Source organism: Schistocerca americana, chromosome 2 (assembly GCF_021461395.2).
Source record: "Schistocerca americana isolate TAMUIC-IGC-003095 chromosome 2, iqSchAmer2.1, whole genome shotgun sequence".
NCBI classification, from domain to species: domain Eukaryota; kingdom Metazoa; phylum Arthropoda; class Insecta; order Orthoptera; family Acrididae; genus Schistocerca; species Schistocerca americana.
The window spans coordinates 833,672,055-833,689,003 of NC_060120.1; the positions used below are offsets into that span (position 1 = coordinate 833,672,055).

Here is a 16,949-nt window from a genome sequence, read left to right on the forward strand (position 1 = left end):
TTAAACTCAGTTCCCATTTCCTTGTTTTATCAACTGATTATTAACATTTTGTATAATCAGTTTCTTAACATCATTTTTCAGTTTTTATTTCCGTCTTCCATTAACAAAACACTACACATTAATTTTTCTTTCTTGATGCTGTGCATGATCTTGTATAACTCTTCATCTCATTTACAATTGCTGATAACATGAAGTGTTATTGAGTAACTTATCTTATGACTTTTATCACGACTGAAGTACTCATGTAATGCCCCATCTGTCAATCATTGTTTTATAAAATCCAAATGATAAAATATCTGTTATCTCTATGACTACATAAGTTGCACATATCTTTAAATAAAGCTCACATTGGATAGTTGCAGCATTTCGATTAACTGTTCCTTAAGGTATTTTTTCTTTTGCGTATGGTGAGACTTCAAAGCAGTATGAAGATTTTAGCAATTTTCGTAACAACTGTACTTCACTTCTCCATGATTTTAGGATTTGTGAGTATACTTTGAAATTCACTTTGTCTTATTTTAATAGTAAGCTGAGCATTGTAACATCATTTTTCATGCTTCTGCAAACGTCATTCTCCTTACACGTAACTATCTCACAGCATTGTGTTAAAAATCAATGTTTTTCAATAAATCTACTGCTTATGTTATCCGGTTTTATCTTATGGATTAGATGTTACTTCTTGTAACACAATATGTCCATAATGTAAGCAGTCTTGTATATTAACACCAATAACCCGCTGGACTTTGACCTAAAATATTTTGAATGATTGCTGATATTTTTCTGCGAAAGGAACTCTTCAATCTGATTTAATTCAGCTACATTCCATTACCAATATTTTACTTTTACTCTAAATCTACATCTACATACACACTCTGCAAACTGCTGTGAAGTGTATGGTAGAGGATACTTAGCATGGTGCCACATGTTAGAATTTTGTCCTATTCTATTTGCGTCGTGAGCATAGGAAGAATGACTGCTTAAATTCCTCTATGTTTCTTGAATTAGTATAATAGTGTCTTTTTTATCCCTAAAGGAATGATATGCAAGGCTGAAACATATGTCTGGATTCTTCACTTAACATGAGTTCTCAAAATTTTGTACTAGATTTTCAAGGGGTAACTGACATGAATCTTCAGGGAGCTGTCAGTTCAGGTTTTTCAACATTTCTATAACAATCTCCAATGAGCCAAACAAATATGTGGCCATTTGTGCCACACTTCTTTGTACACATTCAATATATACTGTTAGTCCTATTTGGTATGGTTCTCACACACATGAACAATAATCTAAGATTTAAGGAATCTGAGAGCTGTTCCCTTTGTAGAAGGGCTGCATTTTCTCAGTACCCTGACAGAGAACCAAAGTGAGTCATCCAGTTCATCCATAACTTCAACTGTATGCTCATTCCATTTCATAACCCCACAAATTGTTGCACACAGGTATTTGCATGAGTCAACTGATACCATTTGTAATTCATAAATGCTGCAGTCATGTGATGCTGTGCTTTGCATTTTGTGAAGTACACTATTTCACATGTAGCCAGTCTTTGCACGGCTTTGAAATACTATCCAGATCTGAATGAATGTTAGTGTAGTTTTCTTCAGACAGTACAGTACTTTATTGTAGATATCTGCAGCACATGCAAAAAGCTTGAAGTTACTACTAATATCATCTTTCAGGTTAATGATACACAACATGAACAACAAAGGTTCCAAAACACTTCCTTGGGCCACCTGATGTAACTTCTTTTTCTGGAAATGACTCTCCATGTCAGATAACATATGTATCCTTCCTACCAAGAAATCCTGAATCAAGTCACAACTCTAGTTTGAGACCCCATATAGTCATATGTTTATTAATAAAAGTTGGAATGGTACCACATTAAATTCTTTTCAGGTGTCAAGAAATGCTACGTCCACATGATTGTCTTGATCCATGGATTTCAGAACATCATGAGAAAAAAGCAAAAGTTTGGTTTTAAAGGATTAACACCAATCCTGTAAAACCAAACTTCAGAATCCATGCTGGTTGGCAGGGACGAAGTCAATCCGATTGAGAAACTTCATTATGTTTGAGTTCAGAATGTGTTCTAATATTCTACAACTGATGGATATCAATGAGACTGAACAGTCCTTTTGTGAATTACTTTTGCTAACCTCCTTGCACACAAGTGTGATCTGAGCTTTCTTTCACTCGCTGGGCACAGTTCTTTTGTTCTACGTATTTCCAGGTTTTTTAATTTTGATTTTTAAATTTTTTTTATTTATTAAAAATTGGTGTTTACTCACTGCAAGACAGGCATATCATCAAGCTTTGGGATCTTCTTTAGATTTAGTGATTTTATCTGTTTCTCTAGGCCACCAACACTAATATATATTTCACTCATTTTTTGCAGTGCTGCAAGAATTAACTGGGGCAATGTTCATGTGTTTTCCTTTGTAAAGGAACATTTGAAAATGGAGTTCAGATTTTCTGCATTTGCTTTGCTGCCCTTAATTTCAATTCTGTGCATCCATGAGTGTGTGAACACTAATTTTGGTATCGCAAAAAACCTTTGCATATGACCAAAATTTCTTTGGCTTTTGTAAGAGATCTTTTAAAAAATTCTTCATGTATTGCCCTCTTGACAGCTAAATTCATTTAATTCAGCATATCTCAATCAATGGTCATATATTTTGTTGTACACCTGTTGTGCAGAAGTTGCTATTTCTATAGAAATTTCTTTACAATAGCTGTATGCCATGGAGAGTCGGTACTATCATGAACTACTCTTCTAGGTACATGTATATCCAGTTTATGATCAACTATTCTATTGCATTTCAGTCACAATTCTTGTACATGCTTCTGTCCAGATGTTTAAGTCTGGAACTGACATGTGAATCTTCCTGCATGTTTGACCTACTCTTTGTTCTTTAGTTATCTTTGTTTCTATGATGGCTGCCTGGTCTCATTTTCAGTAAGAGCATCCTCAGAGCACTCAGGTCTTTTTATTGCCATTAGAGCGAGTATATTTCCATCATGAGTGGGCTTCTGAACTACTCTTATCTGGGGTAACATTGCCCCTTTGTATGTAACATTGGCCCAAAGTAAAATAAAGTTTCTGTCACACACAAGTGATACCTATATAAACAGATATCCATGTTTCTTCATGTAAACAATGGGTAGCAGCACTAACTATGTTGTTTATGCATTCATTATGCAGTTCAAAACTTTGCTACTACAGCTGCTGTTTTATGTGACAGGTCTTTTAGATGAGGCAGAACAGTGATGTTTGAGCTTTCATCTGCTCATCTGTCTCTTTACTGTTGGTTATGAATTTTTGTTATTGCTGCATTTGCTTTGACTTAGGTGTGAAACAAAAACTCTCTAATTCTTCATTTTGGCACAAAGTAAAGTCTATATTTCCAATAGGGTAACATTGTCCTAAGTGGTCCTAACAATTTTAGGCTGAAGAGTTGGTTATTTTGTTACCTGCCAGGACTTATTCTAAAAATGTATTACTCTTTTAAACAGAATTATTTCCCAATACAGTGATAAGAGTTTCCTGTGCTACTAAATGAAATGGTTAATGGCCTAAGAGAGACCTTAGTACAAAACCTTATCTCCAGGTTTGAAAATCATAATACTGTCTCAATAAATAGGAAGAAGCTTCTAGAACACTTACCAGTAATCACAAATAAGGTTGACATGGTAGGAGAGGCAGTCTTAGAACTGCTAGAGAAAAAATAAGTGGGTATTTAACATCTTCAACTAATGCTAAGAAGGTGTATTACTGGGAGGATGTTGCACAAAATAAAACAACCCATAAAATCTCTTAAAGGAACCTATTTTCTGTTCCTGAACTGCACAGCTTTGTGTAATCATTTTTTGTTACAATTTAAATTGTGGTTTTATTTTGAAACAACCTAATAAAAATAAAGTAATTAGAATTTTTTGCTGTTTCTTTTATCTCTTTAAATCAAACAATGAAAAATCCAGGATGGAATGTAACAATATTATGAAAAGGAAAGTTGCTACTCACCATGTAGTGGAGATGCTGAGTTGCTGAATTGGTTTCAGTTGCCTGAGACTGCAGTCGTTTGTGTGAGTTGCGTTTGTTTGTGTGTGTGTGTGTGTGTGTGTGTGTGTGTGTGTGTGTGTGTGTGTGTGTGTGTGTCTATTGTTGACAAAGGCCTTAACAGGCAAAAGCTATAATTGTGGGTCTTTTTGTTGTGCCATTGTTTGAGTTATTTAACTCAGTTTCTGAAAATAATTAAAATACTGAGCTTTAGTAAATATATTATCATTTTTGGTTGGTTTAACATGGGCTCAGTACATTTTTAGCTTACTGTGAACAAATTTGAACATGTGGGGCAACGTTATCCCAAGGAAAGGTAACTTCATCCCAATTTTCTGAAAAATTGTTGCAGGTGTAAACAGTTTCCAAAATACGATAACATCAGATTCGTTCAGTCACACATGAGCTGCATCTACTAACAACATTATGCTGCAGTTTACCAGCACTGTGTCAACTAATCAAAGCTTAACATAACAAAGAAGATGGAACAGTGGGCTAATGTAACCTCAGACGATGGTATCCATGCTAGGAAGTTTTCAGACAAGGCATTTAACAATGTTTCATTGGATGTCCTGTCACAATCACCATTTACAAAACTGTAATTATCCCATGGGATTCTTAGGTAATTGACATCTCCCCAATGAAGACAATGTGATTGGGATACAAACATACAAAGAAACTGCGGTTTTCTCTAAAGTTTTGCATGCTGGTGTGAGTCAAGTGATCATTAATAAGTTTCAGTTGCAAGCTTATGCCCACCCCACCATGGATACAGAATCTTTATCAAATAATCTTGCATGCAGCTTAGTTTTTATGTTGGTGGATTTAAGTTTGCTGTCTACTGCAGCAAACACACTAACTCCATTTCCCATTAGGTTATCCCTCCAATACTGACTTGGCTTTATCCTAAAAATCTCATTGTATCCATTTTTGGATCTAACAGTTTTTCTGTATCTAGTACTACATTGGCTCCATTGCAGTTTAGGACTGCTACTAACCCTGAGACTTCATTGTGAATGTTTTAGTGATTTAAATTCAATTGTTTCATCAGTGGAGTACACTTCTTTGAATCTTATAGAACTGTTTTGGAGTTTCTTACAGCTGTCATTATTTTGACTGGATGGCGAGCTGCCTAAGATAAAAAGACCCTGGTTTATACTCCACCCTCAGTCAGCCAACTGAGTAGCAGCCTCTACCATGCAATGCACCCCTAATGTTCATCTTCAGCCGCTTTTTGAAACACTGCTACTTTTTGAAGTCATTTTCCAATCTGACAGAATTACAGTGTCACCAGAAAAACTAGAAATGCTTTAATTGCTTCAATTGAAACCTTGATTCTGTTTCAAACTTTCTTCTTGTTTCCAGAATGGAAATGAGGAGACGAGACAAGACGAGATGAGACAAGACGAGATACTGGCAGAAGTAAAGCTGTGAGTACCGGGTGTGAGTCGTGCTTCGGTAGCTCAGATGGTAGAGCACTTGCCCGCGAAAGGCAAAGGTCCTGAGTTCGAGTCTCGGTCGGGCACACAGTTTTAATCTGCCAGGAAGTTTCTTTCTCCTTGTTTTCCTTCACAACTACTGCTTTTCAATGACATTTGCCATCTCTGATGGCATTGCAGTGGCATCAGCAAACTTAAAAATGTTTTAATTCCTTCATTCCAAACTCTAATTATCTTCCCAAAGTTCTTCATGGTTTCTTTCACAACTTTCTTAATGAGGAAATTACAGAAAGGCAGGAAATTAAGGATGGGAAATGTATAAACTGAAAGATCTACTGGTTCTCAAGTGTTTCAAAGGGAGCATTAGGCAACAACTGATTGAAACAAAAGGAACACAGTACAATAGAAAACAAATGAGTAGCCTTGCAAAATGAAATATTGAAGGCAGCAGAGAATCAGATATTCAAAAAAACACAGCCAAATAAAAATTCTTAGATAGCAGTTGAGGTACTGAAATTAAATTGATAACATAAGAAAGTATAAAAATGCAGCAAATGAAACAGACAAAAGGGAATACAGACATTTAAAAAGGGAGATTGGCCTAAAGTTCAGAAATGTAAAGCTAGAAGGCTAAATTAGTTACAATGTTGTCTCAACCCCTTCTCAGCCATTGCACTACTTTTATGTATATCAGCTCTTAACTAAACTTTGGTTTCTATACCAACAGTGAATAACAGTTGGCTCCCTGTACCAAACCCTTGCTATTTTCAGAATCCCCACAAGAACCATGGACCTTGCCATTGGTGGGGAGGCTTGCATGCCGCAGCGGTACAGATGGCCGTACCGTAGGTGCAACCACAATGGAGGGGTATCTGTTGAGAGGCCAGACAAACGTGTGGTTCCTGAAGAGGGGCAGCAGCCTTTTCAGTAGTTGCAGGGGCAACTGTCTGGATGATTGACTGATCTGGCCTTGTAACACTAGCCGAAATGGCCTTGCTGTGCTGGTACTGTGAATAGCTGAAAGCAAGGGGAAACTACGGCCGTAATTTTTCCTGAGGGCATGCAGCTTTACTGTATGATTAAATGATGATGGCGTCCTCTTGGGTAAAATATTCCGGAGGTAAAATAGTCCCCCATTCGGATCTCCGGGCAGGAACTACTCAAGAGGACATCGTTATCAGGAGAAAGAAAACTGGCGTTCTACAGATCAGAGCATGGAATGTCAGATCCCTTAATCGGGCAGGTAGGTTAGAAAATTTAAAAAGGGAAATGGATAGGTTGAAGTTAGATATAGTGGGAATTAGTGAAGTTCGGTGGCAGGAGGAAAAAGACTTTTGGTCAGGTGAATACAGGGTTATAAATACAAAATCAAATAGGGGTAATGCAGGAGTAGGTTTAATAATGAATAAAAAAATAGGAGTGTGGGTAAGCTACTACCAACAGCATAGTGAATGCATTATTGTGGCCAAGATAGACACGAAGCCCACGCCTACTACAGTAGTACAAGTTTATATGCCAACTAGCTCTGCAGATGATGAAGAAATTGATGAAATGTATGATGACATAAAAGAAATTATTCAGATAGTGAAGGGAGACGAAAATTTAATAGTCATGGGTGACTGGAATTTGTCAGTAGGAAAAGGGAAAGAAGGAAACGTAGTAGGTGAATATGGATTGGGGCTAAGAAATGAAAGAGGAAGCCGCCTGGTAGAATTTTACACAGAGCATAACTTAATCATAGCTAACACTTGGCTCAAGAATCATAAAAGAAGGTTGTATACATGGAAGAAGCCTGGAGATACTGACAGGTTTCAGATAGATTATATAATGGTAAGACAGAGATTTAGGAACCAGGTTTTAAATTGTAAGACATTTCCAGGGGCAGATGTGGACTCTGACCACAATCTATTGGTTATGAACTGTAGATTAAAACTGAAGAAACTGCAAAAAGGTGGGAATTTAAGGAGATGGGACCTGGATAAACTGAAAGAACCAGAGGTTGTACTGAGTTTCAGGGAGAACATAAGGGAACAATTGACAAGAATGGGGGAAAGAAATACAATAGAAGAAGAATGGGTAGATTTGAGGAATGAAATAGTGAAGGCAGCAGAGGATCAAGTAGGTAAAAAGACGAGGGCTAGTAGAAATCCTTGAGTAACAGAAGAGATACTGAAATTAATTGATGAAAGAAGAAAATACAAAAAAGCAGTAAATCAAGCAGGCAAAAAGGAATACCAATGTCTCAAAAATGAGATCGACAGGAAGCGCAAAATGGCTAAGCAGGGATGGCTAGTGGACAAATGTAAGGACATAGAGGCTTATCTCACTAGGGTTAAGATAGATAATGCCTACAGGAAAATTAAAGAGATCTTTGGAGAAAAGAGAATCGCTTGTATGAATATCATGGGCTCAGATGGAAACCCAGTTCTAAGCAAACAAGGGAAAGCAGTAAATTTCTCAGCCAAACTGCATCCTTAGCAGCAGTAGCATCAGCTACATACTCAGATTCAGTTGCACTTAGAGCAACAACCTTTTGCCTCTGAGAAGTCCAGGTTACAGGACCACCAGCCAAAAGAAAATCAAATCCTGTTGTTGACTTTTGTAATGCAAGATCACCTGTGTAGTCAGCAGCAGAGAAACCAAACAGCTGCATTTTGCTAGCACTGTTTGAGTGCTCTGTACCATAATCTGGTGTTTCAATTAAGTACCTACAAATTCTTTTCACTGCTTGCCAATCTGCATAAGTATGGCTGTTCAAAAATATGCTCACACTGTTCACTGTGAATGAAATATCTGGTCAAGAGAAACTGACAAAGACATAAGAGATCCAACCACTTCACGATACGGTACTTTTTCACCACTAAACTCTTCATCATTAGGTAACAGACTCACATGAGTATCAGCAGGAACACTTAAACCTTTTGCTTCAGAAATTCCATTCAATTTCTCAAGCATTCTTCTCACATACTGGTGTTGACATAAATCATTTCTTTGCCACACAATGTCGCTCAATTTCCACTCCAACAAGCAACGACCTTCACTCACAGTGATTTGAAAGACTTCTTTTAGTGATGCAACAACTTTATGGATTGCTTCCATTGACTTTGATGCAATAAGACCATTAGCTACAAATAATGCTAACAAGATACCATCATCACTGAATAAACAAGGATCAGCATCAGTTGCTTGAAACCTATAATATGAAAGAAAGTCTATAAATTTCTTGTTCGAAAACAAAGGAGCTTGCTTAAGTCTGTACAGTGATTTCTCAAGTTTGCAAACTACAGGTTTCTCTGTTTGAACCACCATTCCCTCAGGTATATCCATGTAAACTTCTTCTTCAAGTTTTACACACAGAAATGCTGTGCGAACGTTGAACTGTGACAATTGCCAAGAAAACTCTGAGTGAATCATATTGTATCACTGGTGAAAATGTCTCATTGTATTTAACACCATAATCCTGTTTGAAACCTCTTGTGCACAGCAGTGCTTTGTACCAAATAATCTTACCATCTGTGTCAAATAAAACCTTGAACACCCAATTTGAGTCAATAACTCTCTGGCTATTAGTTCTAGGAACTATCCTCCAGTTTTGTTGTCTTCATGAGCTTTCAGTTCTTCTTCAATTGCTTTGTTTCTGTGTTTTGAGTCAGGACCAGAAACTGCTTCTTTAAAGCTGTGTGGATTATTATACTGAGCAAAACCAGCTTCATATCTTGCTGGCTTGTGGATAACAGAACGATTGACAGCACTTTGGTAGGTTGGTCTTCAGTTTCCAGTTTAGCCCCATTTACATCATTTTGTGAAATGTCCATCTCTTTCTGTGCTTGCCCTTTTCCACCATTAACTTGCTTGTGCCAATCCATGATATCTTGTTCTTTGTCAGTCTTGAAGTTTAAGTATGTGTTATCAACTTCTTGTTGTGCAGACACCAAGCTGTTGCTAACCTCATTGAATGTGACATCCGATCTCAACTTGGTCCACATTTTGTGGGCTGTCTCACAAACCAACAGACCATGCATTTGTGTATTGTCTACTGATGTGGAAATCAGTAACATACCTTTTGCATTTTCTTTTGCCCATGCTTACAAGGCAGCATAGTTGTCTTCATTAGGTTGACCTTGAGTACCAATTACAACATTGAGAATTCTGTAAGCCTTTAAGATAGCAGTTATCTGGAATTTCCATATCTGATAATGTTTCGTGTCCAGCTTCTTGTTGTGCAGACGCCGAGCTGTTGCTAACCTCATTGAATGTGACATCCGATCTCAACTTGGTCCACATTTTGTGGGCTGTCTCACAAACCAACAGACCAGGCATTTGTGTATTATCTACTGATGTGGAAATCAGTAACATACCTTTTGCATTTTCTTTTGCCCATGCTTACAAGGCAGCATAGTTGTCTTCATTAGGTTGACCTTGAGTACCAATTACAACATTGAGAATTCTGTACGCCTTTAAGATAGCAGTTATCTGGAATTTCCATATCTGATAATGTTTCGTGTCCAGCTTTGAGATGTATTATGAAGACACTTCAGCCATTGGAGATTCCTTCTCCCTTCTTTTCATCTCAACATGTCACAGTCAAGATAGGAAAAATTTACATCAAATAACAACTTTCCTCATGCAAACCAAGCAATGCCTGCACCCATAACCTGATGTGGGTAGTGGAGGTCTGCTAAGAGAGATTAATAAATCTGTGTATGAACTTACTTTATTAATTAAAATAACTGGCTTTCTTTACAATGGATGACTTTTCACATGCAGCAAGAACAATGCAAAGAATACTACTACTGCAGAGAAGACAAAGACAAACAGCTGTGCTCACATAAATAAAATCTAAGCACCAGTGGTCAGAATGTGAGCATAAACAAGAAAAAGAACTGCAAACACACGCAAATGCAATTATGCAAAACCTTTTCAACAGAATCTATCTGAATCTGACATTATCCTTGAAAACAATGTAGTTTAAATTGATTTGAAGAGTGGTTCAGATCACATATATTCTGACCAAATCTATTCAGACTGGGCGAAAGTTTAAGTTTGTCTATATTTCCAGTTTGACAATACCTGCTGGATATTTCTGATTGGGCAGTGACAATTGCAATGTCTCAACATAGTCGTATAGAATGTGTTCCACTTGCCATGAGATGCTTTCAGCCGTAAACAGAACCCCTACTCTCTACTGATAGCTTTTTTTAAGATCTACACCTACATCCATATTTGCAGTTTCTTAATCACGGTGGAGGTATGGCAGAAGGTATGTTCCATTGTTTCACATATTAGTCCTTCCCATTCCATACAAGTCTGGAGTCAAGGAAGAATGAATGCTTAAAAGCCACTTTGTGTGCTGTAATTAGTATAAATTTGCCTTTCTGGTCTCCATGGAAGTGACATATATGGGACTATATCATATTGCTGGATTCCTCACTTAATACTGACACTTGAAACTTTATAAATAGGCTCCTGTGGATAGGTGGCCTGTATCTTCAGTTATCTGCCAGTTCAGCTTTTTCATTATTTCCATGGTTCTCTTTCATGTATCAAACAAATCTATGACCATTCATGCTGTCCTTCCTTGTATCCATTCAGCAACCCAATTTATTGTATGCACATAAAGCAAATATAAGAGCCTTTGAACACACCTCTGAAGTTTTAGGAAGTTGATTTATGTAGGATCCAAACAGCAATGGATGCAATAGAGACTCTTATAGGGTTCATCATTTTATGTCTCTCTATTCTGAATTACCTTTTATTTCCATGTTGTGGTTTTTCAATGTGACAGCCTGCTTTCCACTTTCAGGAGGAGTACAGTTAATGCTGCAATGGTTTAATCAAATTTTAAATCCACTCAATCATAGACACTGGTGAAGGCACAGAGTATACAAATAAAACAGTTTTGGTTATTTATCTATGTAAGGATTTTGTTTTTGAGATAAACAGCTTCCTCTGCAGAGAATCCCTGATTAAAACTAAACTGAGAGGCATTTAGTATCCTGTGGGGTGAAAACAAGGAAGTGTTCAATTGTAGTCCATTTTTTCAACATTTTTGAAGGCACTACAACAAGTGAAAATTGTCTGTAATTGTAAGTCAATTTCTTTTCATTTTTAGTAGATCAGCATGACTATCACATGCTTAAATCTGCCAAAAATATGTCTAGGTTGTTGAATCATGACTAAGATTACTCATAGTTAGTTCTGTTAAGTTGGTGTAGAAATTCTGTACTCTGTCAGAATAATTAACAATTACCAAAAGAATTGGCTCCTTTTAGCAGCATAATGATTTTGATCATAACTTGGATTTTACATTTTTGAAACATATTATTTTGGCCACATCTACTATCTAGGAACTTAATTTAATTCATATTATTACTGTTTTCATTTTTTGTTGTTTAAAAGCTCCTGATTGTTTTTTTTCTGTACTCTCAATGACTTATTCTTTGAGCAAATTGTATCTATATCTCATTTCTGTTATGAGTAAAAAAGTGGACCATTTTAAAATTTTTTGTGGTAGTGGAGTTTACACTTTTGGATACAGTCTATCTTCAAAGTTAGGTAGCAATTTTTCCCTGGTGCAAGATGCCTTAATCACTTGACCCTTCTCCTATTTAATTATATAGCCTTGTACTAGTTTTGACTGTGTAATAGAAAATATTGAGATAGTGACCAAGGCTTTGAGCAAGGAGGGTCAGATGTTGATAATTGAGGGAGCAGGCAGTAGCCCAACTGAGAATATAGAATATAAAATTAACAGTGATTGTAATAAACTAGGCTTAGCATTTCCACTTATGAACGTGAGTTATGTTGAGTTTTTGTGGTAGCATCATCAATCCTGGATAAACTGAGCTGCCAGGTAAGAAAACCAGAAATTAGCCAAGTTGCTGCTGACATCAGGTGGCACTCACATCAGTTCTGTGGCAGTTGCTGCTCTTAGGAGGTGGGAAATGGCCTTCACCTTAGCAGGAAGGGGAAAGGTAGATAGAAACAGTAGATGAACTGACAGCTGAAAATATAAGAGGGGGAAATGAGGAGAAAGGGAGACCGTCACCAGTGGTGGAATTCCTGTGATTACAGGTGTGAGAAGTGATACCTTTTTAGGGTCAATAATGCATTAAGATAGAAAGTTTTAAATGAGGTTGAGATGCACTAAAGAAACTTGTTTGAATTTACTCTCTGTAATATGTCATAATCTTAGAGGACTAAAACTTGGTTAATGAATTTCTTGTATCTTCACCTGATCTAGACCATTAAAAGGAACATGTTTGTTTGTCTGAGCACCAAGTAAATTCAGTAATCCACATCTTAAACAAAGAAAACTATTTATTAAGAGTGTATATCTCTAGGGAAAATACAGAGAAGCACGGAGTCATCTTGTATGTAAAAAATAACATGAAGTTCATGCCTATTGAAACTAGTAATTTCCACTTACATCAACAACTGGAGGCATGTGCTTGTGAATTGCTGCTGTTGGAAAACTCATGTATGAGGGTTGATTGAAAAGTAATACCTCTACCTTCATTAATTGGGTTTGGATGGGAATATTGTAATAAAGCAAATGCAGAAATAATCCTTAGAATGTGATCTTTAATTACCAATATTCACTTTTCTACATAATCACCAGTCAATTGTATACATTTCTGCCAATGATGAACAAGTTTTCTGAAGCCTTCATGGAAGAAGTTGACACTGTTTCCGCAACCACAGTCTCACAGTTCTCTCAACATCTTCATCAGAAGCATAATGATGCCCCCGCAGGTTGTCTCTTGTCAAAATTGAATGGAGAAAGGCATCACTTTCATTCTCATAATGCAAGAGGAGTTCCTGGCAAATTTCAGGTACGTGCGCTTTTGTTTCAGGATTCAGCATCTGGGGTACTTATTGTGCACAGATCTGATAGCCAAGGAAAGTGATAATGTGACCCATATGCTCTTGTGAAATGCTGATTGTGCTTATAGTTTCTCTCTAAGTGATACAGCAATCATCCTGAATCAATCTGTCAACATTTTCTTATGAAACTCAGTAGTTGGTATCACAGGACATCCAACTCTTTGTTTTTCACACAGGTCAGATGTTCCCGCCTCAACATCTCTAAATGCACTCACCCAATGATGCACAGTACTCACATCAACACAAATTCCTTAAACTTCTTTCATTCTCTGATGAATCTCCTTTGGGGTGACACCTTCTGCTGTCAAGAATTCAAAGACTGCATACTGCTTAAATCGCATTGACTGACCATCTGCACAGTGTTCCATACTTGACACTGTAACAAAACAACTGTTCAATGCTAAGACTTCCCACCAACTGGAGCTGTAGAGAAGAGGCTACAGAACAAGCCAGTACCTGCCACATACCAATGCAGCCAAATGTTGAAGAGTTATGAAGGTGGAGGCATTATGTTTCAGCCAACCCTCATATAATTGTATAGGGCAAATGTTGGTGTTGGGACAGCAACCAGCCACAAATTTACTTTCTGTTCTTTTATTCAAAGGGTACCGTTACCAGTTTTGAATCGTTATGATTCATCTTCAGACAGTTTACACCCTTTCCTTATAACATGTGGTGCATTTTTTACAGATTAATTGTCGTAAAATATAAATAATACATAATTATAAGCACACCACACACAGATGGTTGCTTAACAGATTTTCGTTGGATGTGACTTATGTGAAATGTTGGTTTGGAGTGTTTGTTTTCATAACATTCATTCAACAAATGTGGATACATTCCTACTGCATTCTTATTGTTGCACACGTAAATTTTTCTTACTGAACACTTTAGACTTGTCACTGAAAAGATTTCTACTATGCACCACATGTTTTGAAACATACAAAGAGCTTACAAACATATGAATATCAAAGATGCTATGATATATCATAACATTTGAAGACATTCTACATTTGGAAAAGGATCATATATTCACTCATGCAACTGAAATGCTTTTTACACTAGTACAGAGACATTGATTCTGTTACATTAATTATGAAGTTGTTCCTCCTTTTTTTAAAGTACTGTATAGGTAAAATAGTACATTATTTCATTACATTTAGCATCATGAGGATTATAGTAAAATTTAAATTTGCTACTTGATCTGCAGATAGGCGTAGGAATATTATTTGCTTTGGAGGTTGGAAAATATTTTGGAAATTTTTCAGGAAAGGCATGTTAGCTAACTCTGTTTGTTCATTAAGGATATAGTTTGGGGTACCTTTTTGTGTATGTGTATTTCTATTTCTTCTAATGTATTCATAGTGGCTCCTTTTTCTGCTAGATTTAAAATTTTTAAGTTGTTCTCAATGCTTCTCACTGAATGGTTAACTTCAGCAATATGGGCTGCAAATGCAGATTTGTTCAAGTTTCCATTTCTTAAAGCTCAGTGTGTTCTTTGTATCTAATTTCAAAGCATCTGCCTGTCTGTCTAATGTAGAATTTTGGGCATGTATCACATTTGATTTTGTTGCTGTCCCAACACCAACATCTGTCTTCAAATAACAGCCACGATCTCCAACCATGTCATCATGTGACAAAATTGAATTGTATAGGGATTTTAAAAAGTAAATATATTTAAAAACAAAGATGATGTGACTTACCATACGAAAGTGTTGGCAGGTCTATAGAAACACAAACAAACACATACATACACACAAAATTCTAGCTTTTGCAACCAATGGTTGCTTCATCAGGAAAGAGGGAAGGAGAGGGAAAGACGAAAGGATGTGGGTTTTAAGGGAGAGGGTAAGGAGTCATTCCAATCCCGGGAGCGGAAAGACTTACCTTAGGGGGAAAAAAGGACAGGTATACACTCGCACACACACACATATCCATCCGCACATACACAGATGGAAATGTGTGTGTGGATGTGTGTGTGTGTGTGTGTGTGCGAGTGTATACCTGTCCTTTCTTCCCCCTAACGTAAGTCTTTCCGCTCCCGGGATTGGAATGACTTCTTACCCTCTCCCTTAAAACCCACATCCTTTCGTCTTTCCCTCTCCTTCCGTCTTTCCTGACGAAGCAACCATTGGTTGCGAAAGCTAGAATTTTGTGTGTATGTACGTGTTTGTTTGTGTTTCTATTGACCTGCCAGCGCTTTCATATGGTAAGTCACATCATCTTTGTTTTTAAATATATTTTTCCCACGTGGAATGTTTCCCTCTATTACACTCCTAGAAATTGAAATAAGAACACCGTGAATTCATTGTCCCAGGAAGTGGAAACTTTATTGACACATTCCTGGGGTCAGATACATCACATGATCACACTGACAGAACCACAGGCACATAGACACAGGCAACAGAGCATGCACAATGTCGGCACTAGTACAGTGTATATCCACCTTTCGCAGCAATGCAGGCTGCTTTTCTCCCATGGAGACGATCGTAGAGATGCTGGATATAGTCCTGTGGAATGGCTTGCCATGCCATTTCCACCTGGCGCTTCAGTTGGACCAGCGTTCGTGTTGGACGTGCAGACCGCGTGAGACGACGCTTCATCCAGTCCCAAACATGCTCAATGGGGGACAGATCCGGAGATCTTGCTGGCCAGGGTAGTTGACGTACACCTTCTAGAGCACGTTGGGTGGCACGGGATACATGCGGACGTGCATTATCCTGTTGGAACAGCAAGTTCCCTTGCCGGTCTAGAAATGGTAGAACGATGGGTTCGATGACGGTTTGGATGTACCGTGCACTATTCAGTGTCCCCTCGACGATCACCAGTGGTGTACGGCCAGTGTAGGAGATCGCTCCCCACACCATGATGCCGGGTGTTGGCCCTGTGTGCCTCGGTTGTATGCAGTCCTGATTGTGGCGCTCACCTGCACGGCGCCAAACACGCATACGACTATCATTGGCACCAAGGCAGAAGCGACTCTCATCGCTGAAGACGACACGTCTCCATTCGTCCCTCCATTCACGCCTGTCGCGACACCACTGGAGGCGGGCTGACACGATGTTGGGGCGTGAGCGGAAGACGGCCTAACGGTGTGCGGGACCGTAGCCCAGCTTCATGGAGACGGTTGCGAATGGTCCTCGCCGATACCCCAGGAGCAACAGTGTCCCTAATTTGCTGGGAAGTGGCGGTGCGGTCCCCTACGGCACTGCGTAGGATCCTACGGTCTTGGCGTGCATCCGTGCGTCGCTGCGGTCCAGTCCCAGGTCGACGGGCACGTGCACCTTCCGCCGACCACTGGCGACAACATCGATGTACTGTGGAGACCTCATGCCCCACGTGTTGAGCAATTCGGCGGTACGTCCACCCGGCCTCCCGCATGCCCACTATACGCCCTCGCTCAAAGTCCGTCAACTGCACATACGGTTCACGTCCACGCTGTCGCGGCATGCTACCAGTGTTAAAGACTGCGATGGAGCTCCGTATGCCACGGCAAACTGGCTGACACTGACGGCGGCGGTGCACAAATGCTGCACAGCTAGCGCCATTTGACGGCCAACACCGCG

At 38.5% G+C, this 16,949-nt stretch overlaps 1 protein-coding gene across 1 annotated transcript in view; it reads left to right on the plus strand.

The window, feature by feature from the left end:
- Positions 1-338: 338 nt before the first annotated feature.
- The window catches only part of LOC124595895 (laccase-like), a 250,668-nt gene continuing 234,057 nt past the window's right edge, over positions 339-16,949 (plus strand). The window contains exon 1 of the mRNA XM_047134802.1: positions 339-485. Within this exon, the coding sequence (XP_046990758.1) occupies positions 405-485 (81 nt within the window). The 5' untranslated portion in view covers positions 339-404. The remainder of the gene's footprint in view (positions 486-16,949) is intronic.